Source organism: Ambystoma mexicanum, chromosome 8 (genome assembly GCF_040938575.1).
Source record: "Ambystoma mexicanum isolate Mex_15411 chromosome 8, UKY_AmexF1_1, whole genome shotgun sequence".
Lineage (NCBI taxonomy): Eukaryota > Metazoa > Chordata > Amphibia > Caudata > Ambystomatidae > Ambystoma > Ambystoma mexicanum.
In genome coordinates this window covers 1,399,265,368-1,399,284,365 of record NC_090929.1, presented here as the reverse complement: position 1 = coordinate 1,399,284,365, position 18,998 = coordinate 1,399,265,368, and the positions used below count along the sequence as shown (strand labels likewise).

Below are 18,998 nucleotides of genomic sequence, written 5' to 3'. Positions count from 1 at the left end.
ATTCATATTAATCATAGCATTGCCATCATAAAAACATTTTAGACCAGTCAAACTGTAAAAGGGAACTTTATTTTGTGTATACATACCCATCAAGCAGAGCTATTACATTCTTCTTGGGTCTGCCAATGTTAGGTCCATAAAGCGATGCTCTAGAATATGATCGGATGGACTGCAGCATACTTTTCAGCTGAATGTAGTCCTTTCCAAACTGGCTGCCATTAACTGCACGACCGTTTACTGTCCTATAGTTGTTGGGCTCTGGAGAAACATTAGACATATAATTAATAAACCTACAGTGGACTTGATCACGCACTTTACTATAGGACTACTTGACTTTAATTCAGGTAGTGAATGGCTTTGTTCACAACAGTAATCATTGTATCCCAACTTATTAATTATGGTTACTCTAGGATAAATGGTGGGTAGTACAGGCAATGGCGTGTCAACAGAAAATGATAAAAATGTAAATACACGAGACATCACATATAGCATATATCTGGGTGTGTTGCCATTTCTATATTTGTGAAAACAATGCTGTTAACAAACTGAGCGAAAATACTGCTGTACAGACCCTATACCGTGAGCAGATGACCATAGGTGAAATTTAAGTTAACACATATCTACAAAATCCGTGGAGCAAAGAATTGAACATAGGAAATAAGAGCACGACAAACATATGCCCTCTATTCAGATCTTAGTCAGGACCTACTTGGGGACTCACTAGTAGGCTGTGTGTCAACAAGGTGCTCAGAACTAATATAAAGTAACAAGCAAATGGTTACATTACACTTTAGATTCTCGATTGTAAAAAAAAGTCCTTTCTTCAACTGTGAGAGTACTAGTAAGGCTCTCACAAGTATAGATATGACGAATCGTGCGGGTATGTATCTGTAATGAGGATCTTTGTGTATCCACACACAAACACACACTGCTCACATATAGTCAAACAATTCTACAAACATAAGTATTGTAAACACCGAAATGCAAGTTAAGAAACACATTGGCAATAATACAAAAAAGAACAGAAATACACACAGAAAATGGTGTACTCTATCACACACACACACACAACTTACACATATAACAAACATAATGCAGACCAACTCACAGAGATATGCTACAAAATTACAGATTCCTACATTCAACTACATCAACATAAATGCACAGATAAGCGGGCTACAAACTGCCAACAGATAAAAGGTTACATTCCACACATAAGTCCATATACATGTGAAAGAATCACATGCATGGGTCTGCGCCCACCCCTCCACGAAAAGCAAAACACTCAAATATCTCCTACCATCAGGATAAACATATTTAAACCGACACACAAACACAAATTCACATACACATGGTCTAACCATTCACAGAAAGATATGTGTAAGCACACAGATCCCTATATCCAAAGATCAATATTTACCCTTGCTGCTATTTCTCAGTGGTCAACACACAACTGGTTGACACAACAACAATCCTAGCTTTCAAAAATAAAACAGCACATAAACACTTTCACACACCGATTAAAGGACTCATATAGTACCAATCCGCGGAAATTGACAAATACAAATATATATCAACATAGATATAAAAACACTTATAATCTTCATAAAAATATGCATATCAACCTACAGGCATATGTTCACACAAATGTACATACACACACATACATAGCCCACATGACATCTTTTTCTATTTGCAGCATACATGTATACAGAAAAAAAAATCCAAATAGACAGTTCTTTACACCATCAGTCATGCATACCGATACACACCAGATCATGTTTTACTGGTCACTCAACCACAAGTGCAAATATCGCACTCTTGTGGGAAAACCTCGTATTAGACATTATGGGCCTCATTACAAGTCTGCCAGTCCGGAATCAACGGTGCTGGTAGAACCGTACCGGCACCGCTTTCCGGACCGGCACATTCTGACCCACGATGGTGGAAACACCATCACTGCAAAGTGACCCCCACGGTTCTACTGCACCCTGTAGCACCGTGACCGCAAACAGTGGGTCGAATTAATGGCACGCCAGTATACCGGGAACATTACGAGTATTGCGTACATGGAAACACCGCCATAAAAATGGCGTTAGCACCGTGACCATCACGCCTGTATTACCACCACCACAGACCAGGCGTTAAACAGTGCCAGGTGAACAGCCACAAGCCTCAGGTGTGCAAAATTAAACCAGCTGCACATCATTGGCCACTGGGAACCTACAAAAGGGCCACACCCACACCCAATCCATTTCCAACACAACCATGCCGGCAGTCGGCCTAGCAGCAATTGGGATGGGGAATCTACCAGCAGCAATGAAGTTAGAAGCAACACTGAGGCAGAGGAGGAGGAGTAGGTGCAGGAGGCAAATGAGGAACCTGGTGGCCATCTCAAACATCAATGTACAGCAGGTACCATCCCGCAGGCACCCACCAATACCACGCATCAGGGCCACACCCTGGAACATGACCTCAAGCCAAATCCAAACATTATACCAGCTTGGCACGGACACAATATTGTCAATTGTCACACTCATCAACGAAGACATCAGCAGCATAATCAACATCTGGACTGCAATAACGCCCTTGCTGAAGGTAGTCTCGGTACTGCACTTCCTTGCAACTGGAACATATCAGCACAACGTAGGGGAGCTGCATGGGCTGTCACAACCCTGTTTTTCAAGTGTACTCTTCCAGGTACTGGATGCGCTGCTGCACCATGTGTTAGACCACATTGCCCTACCCCGAACACCTGCACAGGTCCATGCCACCAAAGAGGTCTTCCATGCCCTTGCTGGCATGCCCAATTGCATTGGTGCATTAGACTGTACGCATGTCGAGTTGACTGTCAGACATGCAATTGAGGCGGTCTATCGAAATCGGAAGCTATTTCACTCCCTCAACTTGCAAATGGTCTGTGATGCACAACTACTAATCACGCATTGCTGTGCACGTTTCCCAGGGTCGACACACGACTCAATGGTTTTGTGGAACTCCACGTTGCCTGGGTAAATGGCACGTTATGCGGCAGAAAGCACCTGGCTTTGGGTGAGTTAGACGACCAATGCATGACCTCTGTGAAGGGGGGCTAGGGGGAGTAGCGACTCAGCACAGTGTCCCTAGCTGTTGGGTGAGTAGAACGACCAATGCATGAGCTCTGTGAAGTGGAGGAGGGGACTAGACACTCACCACAGTGTCCCTGGCTGTTGGGTGAGTAGAACGACCAATGCATGACCTCTGTGAGGTGAGGCGGGAGAAGACACTCACCACAGTGTCCCTGGCTGTTGGGTGAGTAGAAAGATCAATGCATGACCTCTGTGAAGTGGAGGGGGGGTGAAGAGACACTCACCAGATGACATCCAGCTTACCGCAGCTATAGGCAAATGGCAGTATGCCATGTGAGGGGAATAAATACACTGGATAATTAAAAAAAAAACCTAGCCATGGAGTGGCACAACATGCAATGGCAACATGTGGAAGGGAGCATCTCCACTGGTGAGGAAATAGTAGGTGCTTGATGGCTAGTCATCATGCTGTGCACAATATTTAATTAAATTGTGTGGGCTGCATCTGCCTGACGCAGATTCTGCCAGCATCCCTCAACACATGAGGCACCTAGTACATAGGAGCACTCAATTGAGTGAATAGAAATGAATGCGACATGTAGTTGCCTAGCAGCACATCACGATTGGAGACATTATGCAATACAGTTTCTGTAGGAATGTGTGACCCACGTGTGTAATATTGAACAGTTGAACAAAGTACAACTTTTCCGGTCCCGAAACAACAACAATCCCGCCTGCACAGTCTGCCCTGGCAAGCGGAACGGCACATGGCCACAAACTTTCACTGCAACATCGGCACCGTAATTACATGGTGCCTGGGTTTTAGTGGTCCCCATTCCCATTGAGTCGTATGGGGCTCAAATGGGAATGGGGCCTAACAACTACTGCCATCTGAATACCGGGCCACCAGGGCTGTAATGCCCCAGTGTTTCCGGTAAGTCAGGCGTCGGGAATTCATTACAGGTTCTGCGGCCACCTGCCGGTTTTTCCTGCACGGTTATCGCCGGACCTGTGATGAAGGCCATTGTAACATATTGCACATTGAAATCTGTGGCCTCTATTATGTTGTGTGCTGATAATATACAGAGATTGTGTACATGCTATCATTGGGAGCATAAAAATACCAGCACAAACATTCTATCATCTTACTCTCGCTCCCATGCAGGTGATGACGTAAACGGTGCCAGCGCCATCACAGTAACACCGGTTTTCTTACGCCTAACTTGTAATGAGGCCCTATATGTCTTAGTGAACATTATATGTCTTAGTGAACATGCTGCCACACATCCTCAAACCATTGTATGTGGTGTGCTGAAACAACAGCTTTTAAGAGTTTTTAAGAAATATTCAAAAGTGCTCTTACTATTTACAGCACGTCATTTCAAAAAGTGTATTGAACGTCACACAAAACACACACATAAATATGCACATAATAAATATTTGCAACAATTTAAGACAAATTACTTCCACAAAATAAGGAATCGAAAAAATATTTACTATATTGGAAAGGTAAGCTACAAATATACGCTGCTCTGCAAAAAGAATATATGTGTTCAATGGGCCTCATTACAAGTTTGCCGGTCCAGTAACAACGGTACCGGTAAGCTTGCTGGTACCATTGTTACCAGACTGGCAAACTACGAGTTCTGCTCGTGGGTGCCTTCCTGCCCGGCAGGTCTGACCTGGCGGGCGTACCGGTACCCGTGAGCAGAGCATGTCGGATGCACCGGCACCATTCACGAATGGTGCCGGTGCATCCGACCTGCCCATTCCCACTGAGCCCTATGGTGCTCAATGGGTATGGAGAGTAATGCATTCGGCGCCTGGTAATGGGGAAATACTGGGTCTGCCAGCGTTGTAATAGCCCTGTATTTCCCTATACCAGGCACTGGAAAAATGTGCTAGGTCGGCGGCTGCCTGCCGGTTTTACCGGCAAGGCTACCGCCGAACTTGTAACGAGGCCCAATATCATGAAATTGTAAAATATACTGTGAGGGTCATCAAAACAAAAAAGGGGAAAAACACTGAAGATAAACTAAGAAGGGTGATGTTTCAAGGTCGGGAGGAAAAACCATATGACCAAGAGGAGCAGTCCTGGAATTGGCTAGACAATGCCTTGGTGCTGAGTGATAAAGAATAGAGCCAGAAGATATCCAAATCAAGGAACCTGGCAATTGGGCCCGGGAACAACCAGGGCTTTGCCCACCTTTTCCATAGCATGGATCCGGTTGTCGCTAAACTGGATATAATATGTATACAGGAATCTTGGCTGATGGAAACCCTGCTTTTGCATGGCTTTACCCTGCATCTAAATCAAGCTAAAAAGGGTAGGCTCGGCAGGCCCTCGTCAGGCATCCTAATAATATTAAGAAATGGCCTTAACCTGCGGGTACACCAAACAATCAAACCAAATCCTTACATTCAAATGTTGATTATACACCTGGAGGAGAGCAGCAATAGGATTAAGGGCATGTTGATATTGTTTAATTTATACTGGAACCTAGATGCTGAAGAAGGATCCACTTTCATAGACCTAGTGACAGAGTGGATTGACAAAATGTGATATACTTAAACGGATCCCCTGTTTCTAATCTGTGGCGACCTAAGCATAGACTGCTTATCATCAGGATGAATGATCACCCGAATTAGAGATGATGAAATGGGACTGGAAATGCACAGAGGTCTACAGTGGCTCGACGAGATGGAACTGAGAGGTATTCACATGCTAAACGGAAACACAAAGGGTGATATCCCGGGAGTTGCAACATGTAAAAACGGAAAGCAGCACGCAACACTGGATTACTTTTCTTCTCTGGAAATTTGCTTCCAAATGTAATGTCCCCGACAGTGTCCCCGGTTGAGCATAGCGACCACGAACCAATAATCCCTACTTGTGCCAGAGTGATAACAGAAAATAAAGACACTTGGAAGGAATCGTTAGAGATAGAGAGAGGAAGAAATAGACTTCACCTACTACCTAATGAAGTCCCTCAACTAACAAAGTCCTTATTAGCATGGAAAGACCGGGACGTGGAAGGAGTCGAATACACAGTGTTCTGACTGGCTATAGTCAGTCACAAGAAACAAAAGAACGGGGACACCAGGTATATCAAACTCCTGTCTCACCTGGTTAGCACCAGTATATATAGGAGTACAAAAGAGGCCGGAGTTGATATGCTTCTGTGAGGTGAAATAAAAGGTAACAAAACTATCTATTAATAGCACATGGTCGAGTGTCTAATCAGGAACCAGCTGCTAATTGATAGAACATGAAAAAATTCAATTCACATCCTGTGAACAATTCGTACAATACATTTATTATTTTCATAAAATAATCCATTAATGGAATCTTAAAATGTCATACTTCAAATGTAATTTGTCAAATACAAAACTAAATATCCAGCAGACATCAATTGTGAAGGATAAATGTAGTACAATAAATGTCACAAGTATACAGAAAGGAAAAAACACTGCAAGCACCCCAAAAAAGACTCTGACGCACTCATCATTCACATGGCATAAACATACCAAACAAACACCTCAATCAAATTACAAATTAAACAAAGTAACTGGCGATTGAAAAATGAAACAAACTCAAGTGTAGACTGTAAATATGATTGTTAACAAAAGCTAAACATAATGCTCAGAAAGAGCATAGCACAGTTAAATACAATGATTCATATGACTAGACAATTCAAGTCAGTAACAGTTATTATTGAATCAGAAATGCTAAAATCAAACACGAAAACCTAACATGTTTCTTTCCATCTTCGTCCTCTTTTTCAATTATATGGAAATTGGTCAAGGGTTGGGGAACATAAAAATCTTCAAGTGGTGACAACGCTTTACAATTGCTGTACATTGTTATCATGTACTTTGGATTTCACACTCCCAAGTCATCACTTAAGCCATATGTATCATAGTGGCTGAATCGCAATGGCTTCCACTTCGTAAGAGGTCTGCAGACACTACTAGTGCGTCACCAGTCTTTAGTCCTGGTCTTGATCGTATGTGAACGGATGTTATGTGGATGCCGGTCTAGAGAGTGCCATCATAAAGACCTGCGTCCTGTCCACAAACCGATCCACACCTATGAAAGTGGTAGCGCAAAAAAACTCCTTAGCCAGGATTTGCAAGAGGTAAATTGTTTAAGAACCACAAAGGGGAATTACTAAGGAAAAGGGGGCAACATTATAACAACTGGATCAAATCCCATAAAGCAATGATCCTCCAAAAAGACTCTGAATTCATTCTAAAGGTCCTCAATACTAACAAGAAGACCTTGCGGCAGCTCCTCAATGAGAAAGGGACTTCCCCTAGCTCATATCAATCAAACCCAATACCAGAAGACATCTGTGTGAGCCATTTTGAGATCCTGTTTGAAGCAATGGTCCCAGTGCATCATTCTATATCGGATGAATTTGGGCTAAAATGGAAAAATGAGATGGACAGAGAAGAAATCTTAATGTTAATCAAAAGGTTAAGCAGGTTGTGCGCCCCTGGGCCGGATGGCCTCTCCAAAGCCATGCTAAAAGCAGCCCCAGAGGCATGGGCAGACTTTTGCCTGGCCCTATTCCGTAGAATTCTTCTAAAGGGAAAAGTCCTGATGTCTTGGAAACGGGCGGTAGCGGTGCCAATATTAAAAAATGGTGAAAAAATGGCCCCAAGGAACTATCGACCGATCCCCCTTCTGGACGTCCTGGGGAAAATATTTGCCACGGTCCTCCTAAGGTGCTTGAATGAATGTGTGTTAAGTTCAGAGTGTTATGGTTGCCGCCAAACTGACTTAATCAAGGAAGTGGGATGCAATTAGAATTTATTACTGATCAGTCTCCTGAAAACATGAACAACAAGGGGAGACAGAAAAATCTATCTCACATATATAGACCTGGAGCAAGCTTTCAATAGCATTGACCGAGAGCAACTTTGGCAGAAACTCAAAAATTGAGGCTGTCCAAAAGATTTACTTCTAGCTATTAGGGATCTATACTCAGGAACTTCAATTCAAATAAAACTGGATCAGTTTGGCCATTTGACCAATACAATGTTCACCTTTAAGGGCCTAAAACAAGGATGCCCTCTTGCTTTTGTCCTTTTCAATTTTTTCATCGAGGCTATAAAAAAAGCACTTACTCATGGCGCTACTTTCCCACCAAAAATAAATGGAACGGAAATAGGCTGGTTCCTATAAGCAGACGATTTAGTGCTTGTGGATCAGACACCTATCGGTCTGTAAAGGAAACTAGGCACTTTGCAAAACTATGTAGACCAAAATTCCCTAAAAATGAATGCAGCTAAATCAGAAATAATGGTATTTGGAAACCAAACGGGCCACAAGAAAAAAAAGATGAGCTGGAAACTGAATGGACAACAAAAAAGCGTTTGTGGTCGGCATCGAGATGAAATATCTCGGTTGCACAATAAGCATAAATAAAGGTGAAACATCATGCGTAGACTGCCTAAAGAGGAAAGTAAAACATGTAACAACTCAAGGGATTATGATTGAGTGCAGATTCTCACTCTTACCATTCATGAACTACTACTACCAAAAAGTGATACCAGTCCTTTCATACTGGGCAGAGGCTTGCCTGGGTCTCGGTTGGGAGATCTGGGAGTACCTCGAAGAATGGTTCTGGAAAAGAGTCCTGCACCTACCAAAATCAATTCCAATGGCAATCATTCGACATGAAGTGTGAATGTCTTCACTATACGTGAGAGTTGCTTGGAATGAGCTGCTACTTTTCAGGAAGGTAGATTTGGCGAACTGCCCACTGCAGTTCGACGTGATCAAGGCAAAAGACACAAGCATGAATGACTGGGTATTGAACTTGTGGCTGAACCAGTGTAGAGCTATCCGACAGAATCTAGGCACCTCAACCGATACCCTGTGCAAAAATCCAATGTACATGAAAAAAATCCTGTGGACAGATGATTGACATGAAACGGAACAGCAAAGGTCGAACTCTGCCTTACATATGCTTTTGAAAAACGTATTTGCACTTCCAATGTCACCCCACAGTATCTGAGAAGATTCCCAAGTAACAGGCAGAGGGACCTTTTCCTAAGATTCTGACGGAATGTTCTCCATACAAAAGTTGTCCTAAAGAGATATGGGGATACATTGAGGAACGGCAAGTGCTGTTTTTGTGTTTTGCACTCAGAGTCGCTGAAACATCTTACTCTGGTCTGTGCAGATCTGAGAGATCTGAGATCAATACACTTACACAACCTCATGAATGAGAACTTTGGATTGGATGCCGAAAGGTGGTGGGAGGCCCTCTATGGGGGAAAAAGCCATAGAATGATATATGCCCTGGTGAAATTCCTTGAGACGACTTTTGGGAAACTTAAGCTAAAAGAAACATAGTGGCTAGAAATTGCCTCAAGGGAAAAGGACTGTAATAAAAGGAAGGTCTTTGGGTAATAAACAATATGTTTTAAATTCTTGTAGAAGGAAATGTATGGTGTTAGTTAACAAGTTTGTAATTAACTAAAATGCCAAAAGAAAAACAAAAAAAACAATATCCCATTTGACTTTCATAGGCTAAAATGCTTGTGCTTGAACCCATCATGCTATATGGGCTGGACATGTCTATCATGGATTTGGGCCCTAACCTTAATGTGATTCAAGGACAAATCAAACATTTGGGCTCTCTAAAGCTGTTGCCAGTGTTGTCTTCAGACATCAATTGGGGATAATATCCCTTCAAAACAGGTTTTTATGGAGACAGCTGTCTAGTTATGCCAAGATAATTTCTCCTCCCCCAATTCTCTATATATCGACTGGAGGACAATGTTGTAGAATACATCAATGTCTTTAAGAGCAATATTGCAAATCTTTTAGACTGTATGTGTTCTACAGAGGATGAACTTATCACTCTGCCTGCTACCATCAAATACGAACTGTTTAGGTAGGACGGTCGCAAACTATGGAGCAACTAAACATCTATAGCTTGTACAAAGAATAGGCTACGTTTTCTATGAAGAGAGATGATTTCACTAGGTATTTACACTAGGTATTTACACCTTTTTCCTTGCAACAAGGTGCGTATGACGTACCTTGGTTTTTACCTCAATCAGTTGTCTACGCTTCAACGAATAGGACATTGGATAGCCCCTCTGAACCAAGTGCTTGATTGCCATCTTTGCAGAAGTGTTGGTATGTTAGGAACCCTAAGACATTTGGTTCCCGTTTGCCCTACATTGTGAATCCGCCACTTTGAAGACTGTAACCCTTTAGGAACTGATTTTGCAGGGCAGATGATTTGGGCTTGCCTCATGTGTGTGAACATGTTTCTTTAATATTAGCTTTGTGTAGATTTCTTTCAGAGGTTTTTGAGATCATTGAGAAGTGATTGTGTTTTGGAATTGTTGTACTGGTTAAATTGATTTGTACACATCTTTTGTTCTTTTTATGGTATATTTTAACTGTAAAGTGTGAAAAGTTTTTTGTAAAGCAAATCACAATTAAAAAAAAGTGCTTGTGCTATTATATAACCAAACACTGTGGAGGTCACTACAATGCTTAGCAAAATGTTCAAGTTGCTGGCTGCCAAAATATCCAAACTGTTCTTGTCTCTGTTTCTGGAAGAGACTAAACACAATTATTGCAGATCGCCTGAATTTAAAGTTTACTGCGGCTTTGCATGTTTCTAAGCAACTGAAAACACTTCTGATTGCTTGTAAATTGGTGTTTTAACATAATTTGGCCCCCCACGTAGGAGCAGAATAACAAAATGGGGCTGTTGTGTTTGGTTGCAGTACCAAGTTATTTTCATTCAGATAAATGGAGGCTAGACCATGCATGCATGGATTTCAATTTTTCCATATACTCGTAAACACATTATTACTACTTTAGAATCATTTTCGATTCAAGTACTGCTGAAAATGCATTCACTTCTTGTATCCCCAAACCCATATTAAACAGGGAAAGCTATGTCTTGGTTTAACATCTTTATTTCATTACTTCTTTATGGGTATGGATATATATACATTATATAAATGAGGGGAAATACAATCTTGTTTTCATTGAGACCTATTAAACAGCCAGCCAACAAGGGGGGACATAGGACAGGTAAATGAAGGATTGTCACACTCCCACATATTGAAAAGCAGAACATGTATGGATTTGCTTTTTATTGTTTATAGTCCAGTGTTGGTTTCCAAAAGAAAATAGGGGTGAGATTTACATTCAGTGATCAAATATAGTCTAAATGAGCATCAGAAATATGCACATAGCTATCAATACTCCAATGACAATGTGGATATATGGTATATTTAAAGTAAAGAGACAATTAGGATTCGAGCCATAGATCCACCCAACCCTCTGATGCGATCATTTACGAAAAAGATAGAAGAGACATGTCACCTCATGCAGTTGCACTCTGAAATCTCACACTTTATTTTCACCAAGATGCTTAAATCCAGCCAACGAGGAAGGGGAAATGCATTTTAAACACCTATTTATTGGTGAATGGATAACTGGAAACAATTACAAGTTATCTTTAGGACTGAGAGAACGTAAATCACCATAATTTTCATAATTTCGATGGAGTCATGTTCGACTTCTTTCCAGGCTGGTTGGGACCATAATATGAATGTATATGTCACTGGGTGTAGCCACCATGTGCCAAACGGACACCAAGCAAATAAAACTGCGAAGCGTGCGTTGGCCAAAGGAAGGATCTTTCTGTGAAAATGCATCTACAGCGACGTGCTTGAGTGCAAGAGAATTGGCCCTCAAGGACGTCACACTACCACACAAATGTCTGAAATAGCATAATGTGCGTTTCAAAAGACCCCGATATAGGAATGCCTTGTAAAGACGGCAGAGGCTGCCTTTAATATACTGGAAACAGGATGATAGCCGCTAATGCAGAATCTTTACAAATACGCACGGGAAATTATCAGTAGGGCAAAAATATTCTTTCAGTGCATTCTTGCACCAGGCCAAAGGATTAGAACTAAGGAAAACATTGCCCTGGTGCAAAATTTCGTTGAAATAATTTGTTTATTTCATTAAGGGAATGTTTACATTATTGCTAATTACACTTGCACCATTGCACAACTCCTTTAATACTGCTTGAAGTCTTTGCAGTACAATGTTTCTATGAATGAGACAACACCAACGGTCTGTCATCAACGGGTTACTAGTAACTCTAAGGGTCATTTTCCAAAAAGTGCAAACCGCATGCAGAGGATACCCAAAGTAAGCACGTTCATGCCGTTGAGCTCCCTGCATGCGTTTTTCTACTTTTTCAAAAGAGTGCAAAAGTAAGCAGTAAAAACAGGTGAAATCAGATTTACTCTTAGTTTTTACTTTCTGTTTTTAAAAGTTGTGCATTCTTCTTGCAGACAGCATTACAATAGATTGCTATTGAACTTGCTTGTCTTTAGGGAGGCAGATTCCACTAGAATCCATTTGTTTTACTCCTCTATAAAAATCTCATTAAGGCGTACAAAAAAGGGATTTTGGGGAGGTACGAGGAGGAAACATATTCCCTGTCCAGTTTTCCACTGCAAAACCTTTCTAAAATAACCCAGATCATTAAAGCAAGGGAGTGCACCTTGATTTATCACCCCAGGCTTTATAAAATGGCCGGCCTAAATGATTTAAGGTTGTCTTACAGTCTGAGGAGGAATTTGACGGCAAGGAGGCTTTATGTGTAGACATGGGTGGCGCCATGCATGGGCTTGGGAGGGCTGAAGCCCTTCCACTTTGATGCAGCAGTCATCACTATGCTGTGAGCCCCAGCCTGGGCTCAGAAGGCAAACAGCTGTCACATTTGTCTCCTTCGAAGAGCTGTGTATTTATTTACTTACTTTTAAACATATTTTTAAACTTTAAAAGTAAGTAAATACACCTCTTTCCATAGTGAGAAAATGGTATTTTACCATATCTGAGGAATCGGCAAACGTGCTGAGGAAAAAAGCCGCCCTTGGGGATGCTATCAATACACCCCCCAAGTGGAAACCAGAGGCTTAACTGCTTGGCTCAACTTTTAGTTGGCCCATGTCCTTAATGTTTGGCGTTCCTTTGTTTAACTACATAGCTTTTTAGATGCAGAGGTGTAGACAAGGAAGGGCCAGAGAGGGTACAGAGAGAAACAGGTAAGAGGAGAAAAAGCCTTTTTGTTTATGTGTGGATTGTGTGCCTGTATACATGTATGCATGCATGTGACGGTGTGTGCAATGCGTGTATGTATCTTTGTATGTGAGGGGGTGTCTAAGTCCATGCATATGAATAAATTCAGTGTGAATGGTGCACATGGGTGCAAGTGTGCATGTGAATGAGAATGTCAAAAGCTGCATGGGGGTGTGTGTGTGTGTGTGTGTGTGGCAAGCGCGCGCGACGTGCAGGCTCAGAAGGGCTATACAAATGTCTCGGGCAGCAATGAAAAAGTGGCCTGCAGTTGAAAATGACAATCCATTCCTTTTGTGACAGACTGTTTGAATAGTACCCAAGGGGACGTTTTTTGATAAAATGTGATGGAAATCGTGCATTTTAAAGAATATGTATCCAGCAACACTGGTCAAAACTACTAGCCGCATAGTGAAGTAACTCATGAAACTGGCCCACGCTCGCCTAAAAAGTGGCTTTGACCAAAACACTGGGCCACATGAGCATTTTGTGTTTTTGTTTCAGACATTGCCCTAAGGCCCTATAGGCCAGTCCGAGCCTGGTGCGCGTGTTAGAGCATGAACATTTTTTTGCCAGGAGCATGGCATGTTTTACTGGCATTTTTGGGAAAAGCAAAGCCAACTTGAGTGTTATTAAGTGAGGGAGGGGTGGCAGTAGGGGAAGGGTACTGCAGTGGGGCTGGTTGGGTCCGACTGTGGCATTGCATAGTTTTACTGGTTTTACGGTCAAAGCCAACATGATAAGTGCTCTTATATAGGCCGTTGGTGGGGGTGGGGCCTTTGTCCATCCTGTTGCTGTTGCATGACATGTTCTACTGGCATTGGGGGCAAATACAACATGATGAGTGTTTTTATATGGGGAATTTGTGTAATAATGTGTTATTTTTATAGCGCGTTCACCAATTCACTGTACAGAGAACATATTTGTATATCATGAACACCCAACCGAAGTTGGTACTCATGACCATAGAAGGATGAAAGGCTGAGTGGGCCTTTCTGGGATTTGAACATGTGACCTATCACACACAGATTGCAGCAGCAAAGGCTCAACCCACTGAGCTATTGTACCAGCTAACCAGCAAAGGCATGTTTTCTTACTGTGGCATGGCTTTTTTGTAACTGGCATTAAGGCAAAGCCAACAAGCGCATGTTCTTACGTGGGGATATGGCATATATTGGAGGAGCCAGCATGAACATGTTTTGTTACTGTATCATTACTGGCATCATGGGCAAAGCAAACATGAGTTTATTCCGATATGAGAATACTGGCATATATAGGAGCACCAGAATGGGCGTGTTTGGGCACAATCAGTATGAAAATGTTTTTTTAGACTTGCGGGGTACTGGTATACAGTGGGCAAAGGCATTATGAAAATATGTTTGAAAATATTCCTTAGCATTGTTGATGACTTGGCATCAAATGGGCTTTTTTCCTGTATTACCCTAAAAAACATAAGATACTGATTGGAAACTGTCTACACTCATTTTTAAAAAATTCTCTGGGAGAGAACCTCTCCGAACCCAGCAGGGTTGGTTTGCTCTCCCTTGCTATGCTTGGTAGCTCCTACAGATTTGGTCGGGGACAGAACAAGCTCAGTTCCCTCTTTCGGCTTCTAGTAGGGTGAGCCCTACTACTTTAGCTCAAGACCCCACTTGTTACACAATCCTTGATAAGCCTCCTATGAGTTGGGGGTGAAAGATGCATCTAATGGGACAATATATACCCAACCTACGCGGATCCAGGTGGGATCAACAGCGAAATAGGTTTAATGATCCCACTCACTACTAGCTTTCATAACTGCCATCCAGACCCCCCACACCCCAACGTTTTATGGCTGGCTCCGCAGTAGGCTCCCTGCTGCCAAAGTTTTGTCATTTTCACAGTGGAGTGTGAATGTGCATCGAGGAAGGCAGCGTAAACGCGTGTATTCAAGTTAGCCCATTCTCTCCTCCATACAAATGATTGAAAAGTGTGGGGGTTTGGGAGGCATTAATGGACGGTGAAAAACCCTTATGCAAGGCTTTTACATCTTCCATTAACTCATGTACCGCATATGAAATCAAGCAAAATGAGCACATTATACGTATGTGCCCCTTAGCTCCCCATGTAAATAAACATCATACCACATACATAAAGAGAGGTTTAAACATGAAATGTATTTAAACGGGACAGCGTTTCCATTTTTAGGTTGGCTACCTAGCTGCATTAGGCCTGCAGAAGAACAATCAGCATCACCTGAGCAGCATACACCATTTTCAGCACATTACTAAGAGGCCCACAGAAGGGGGAGGCCACCACAAGACAACCATCCCGAGAAACAGTGTGCTGAACAAACATGTCCAGGAGCACATTATACTATTGGCGGGAGACCGGCATGTACAGATGAAGCAGGAGAGGAGACAGGCCACAGTGAGGAAGAGGAGGAGGTGCTCGTCCAACATCCCCAGACTCACACCATCACCCTCGAGTCTCACAGGCTAGCACATGTTGTACTCTACCGTAACAACACTGCCAGCATCACATACCTATTGGAGAAGATATTGCCTAACAATTCCTCGTTACAAGTTGGGAGGTGCGGGTAAAATGAAGTGGTATTACCATATACCGCCACATTACCGCACTGCCCGACTATGAATTTGGCCTAAAGTTGTTGGATTCACCTCCAGCTATGAGCTGGAGGTAAATCCGAGAGCTTTCTGACAGATTTGGGCCGCAGTAATTCTACCAAAAACCCACCATAGAGTTGTAAGGACTCAAATAATTTGGGATTTATATCTCCATCGCCACTTGTAAACTGGTGATAATACCGCCAGACCAAGTGGCAGTACTGGTAATACAGTTTGGTGGTATCTGGGTGGATTTACCACCCAGATATCAATAGACTTCTAATGAGCCCCAAAGTACCACTAACCTACACAAATCTATGCCCCAACTCCAGAAGTTTGTGGCAGTTCTGCACTTTTCTTTGACTGGCACATTTCATCACACTATTTGCATGCTTCATCGCTTGCTTGTTCTATCCTGACTTTTTTCCATGGTCCAGGCTGAGAAACTATGCACTTCAGCAGTATTTCCCGCCCTACTACACAGGTCGTCATTGGTGACACGAAGGCTGGTTCCTATCAAATTGCAGATTTCCTAGTTGGTGCCCTGAACTGTACACAGGTGTCAGGCTTTGACTGTGCCCTCAGGCATTTGGCCATGGCCTAAAATCACATTTTTATGGGATAGTCTCCTGGGCATTTGGCAGCTGATTTCTTTTCCCCCACACAAGTACACTACTAAATAAAAAATAATTGGCTCTTGTTTTTCCATTTCCCGCTTCAGCTGTTGCAGTCTCTAATAGCTAAGTTAAACACAGGGCCATGCCCAGCACTCACTGTTGCATCCCCGCTGGATTAAATTAATTGCAATCAATAGGCTTCATTACGAATTTGCTGGGAGAGACAGTGACAAACTCATTGAGATGGAATTACTGTTACCGCCTGTAAGGAATTGCCATCTGGCAAGGGTGAAGAAGCCCTGACTTTTTAGATTTTTATTAATTAATACAATGTGGGAAATTCCATACGAGAAAGGGAAACCTGCTGCTCAGAATCACGTTTCATAAGCTCCATTCCAAAAGTGTATAATTGTGCCCTGCTGCATCAGCATCCTGATTTGCAGAGCCTGCTTTACCAGTGGCACAGAGCAGGTTCAGAGGTCACAGGTGCCCTCTTCACAGCTGCAGTGACAACCAGGTCTCTGCCTGTTGTTCAGGGGCTGTATTTAAGATAGGCACCCCTTTTCCAAATGCTGTATACATTTGGGGCTCCTGTCCTGGAGGTACGGTGAACTGTATAAGCCATATCTGAGTTAGGGTATGGTGGCAAGTATCTCTCATAGTTAACCAAGCCACATTAAATTGATATCACATATGTATCAGCCCTGTGGACACAGTTCAACTGTGGAAGGGTTTTGTGTATTAATTCCAGACAAAGCTCCTCCTGCCCACTGACAGAACTGTAGGATTGGGGGATTGCATTGGGGGATTGCCTCGCTCTGTTTGTTTGTAAAGGCAAGTAACACCCTTTCCCCAGAGACAGATCCTCCATAGGAAGCTGGCAGGGAACTGGAATCAAAGGGCACACAAGTTCGCAAAGGGCTAGGCCTCACACAAGGGTTCTCCATCTCTAAAGGCATGTTTCTATTGAGAAGGGAAGGGTGAGCTTAGTGTAGCCAGGGAGAGATATGTACAGCTTGGTGAAGATTCTGTCATCTTCTTGATCTCTGCCTATTTCTCTTTCATGTTCCCTTTACTTCCTGTAGGAGAAAGCACTTTAGGTAATGATGTTATGGGCAGAGTCCACTCATTTCAAGAGCAGGGATTGGACCCCAGAGCAGGCTAGCTTTAGTTCAATCGTTTGTGGGCCTTCACCTTTAAAAGAAGGGATCTCACACCATTTCCTTGAATCTTTTTCGGTATCCAACTCTGGAAGAAGATTTAGTTGGACCCTGCTGCAAGAGCAGTCCTTTCTAAAGTCTTCCATTGTCAGGTGAAGGCAGGTGTTCCGAGGCAGATGCAAGCTCTGTTTCCTAACCATCCCCAGGGACCACTGAGGGTTAACTATGCTGCTGGACCAAAACCTGCCATCTCTGACAGCCACCTTGTTCTCTAACACCTCACTGTGTTGCAGGATACCTGACAGTGCGTGCTACCCTCCTCCATATTTGTGAGCCCTAAAAAGGACTAACCTTGCCCCTTGAAACCCTGGAGTCTGGCTTATAGCTCCTGAAAGCCCAAACAGCCAAGATCCCTGTGTTTTTGGCACTGACCTGCTGCAAACCATGATTTGAGCGTGTTCAACATTGAGAGAACCTCCAGGACCATTCGAAGCTTCCTTTGGCGTTCACCACTCTCTGAAAAGTTGTTTGCTGTTCCACTCCATTCACTGCAGCACTGCGCCAGTGGAAGCGCATCATTGTCTTGGTTCGGACAAAGTACTGCTGTATTGCATTGCTCATGTCACTATTTGAAGTACTAGATTTTTCATCGCCCCACTCCTGGCTCTGCACTTGGCATCCACTCTCTTCGTGCCCACACCACGAGGAAGGCTGCTATGGAGCAGGGGGCACCCTTCCTCCCCCACCCATCACAAGTCCTCCAGTGACCAACCAGCTAATACTGCATGCACCATCTTCCGGAAAAGGTAACCCTGATTTCAACAAGCGGCACGCTCACCATATAAAATCATGAAAAACGTTTTTTATTCCTTTGTCCTTCCTGGAGAAGGTTTTAATGCAGAAAGAAAAATCACTTTGTTGTTGAGGGCTGCATTTTGCTGTGGGCAAGTGTGTGCCACTACTGTTCTTCCTTTGTTTGGACACTTCAAGATGGCTGCCCGCACCAAGAGTGTTGGAGCAGAGGGCCTAGGATTAGTTAAGCCCATAATCTTCTGGGCCTATCGCAAAGCCAGCAGGCTTGGTGACACACTAAAAAAATGCCCCACTCTTAAGGCTCCTGTCTATGCCTGTCCAGGCCTTGCTGGGCATGCAGCCCCTCTTCATGTTACTGCTGGCAAAGACATGCGTTATGCTGGGTACTTTGTCCTTGCACTCCAGGACTGTGGCATCCCTCCTGCCATCACGGGAGTGCTGACTGCTGCTCAGTTGCCTGCCTCATCTCTCCTTGACTCATACCGTCTGCCTCTCCAGGCATTCTCCTTGCCCTATCTCTGTTGATATATGTCCCCTTGTACTTCATGGTCTACCTTTTTAGATTGATTTCTACATTTCCTGAGCTCTCACAA

The 18,998-nt window shown here is 43.1% G+C and overlaps 1 protein-coding gene across 1 annotated transcript in view; it reads right to left on the bottom strand.

Annotated features, from left to right (window-relative positions):
- HPSE2 (heparanase 2 (inactive)) overlaps positions 1-18,998 on the bottom strand; it is a 2,768,318-nt gene that overhangs the window by 1,222,373 nt on the left and 1,526,947 nt on the right. Inside the window, exon 5 of the mRNA XM_069611539.1 lies at positions 87-258. Coding sequence (XP_069467640.1) covers positions 87-258 — 172 coding nt within the window. The remainder of the gene's footprint in view (positions 1-86; positions 259-18,998) is intronic.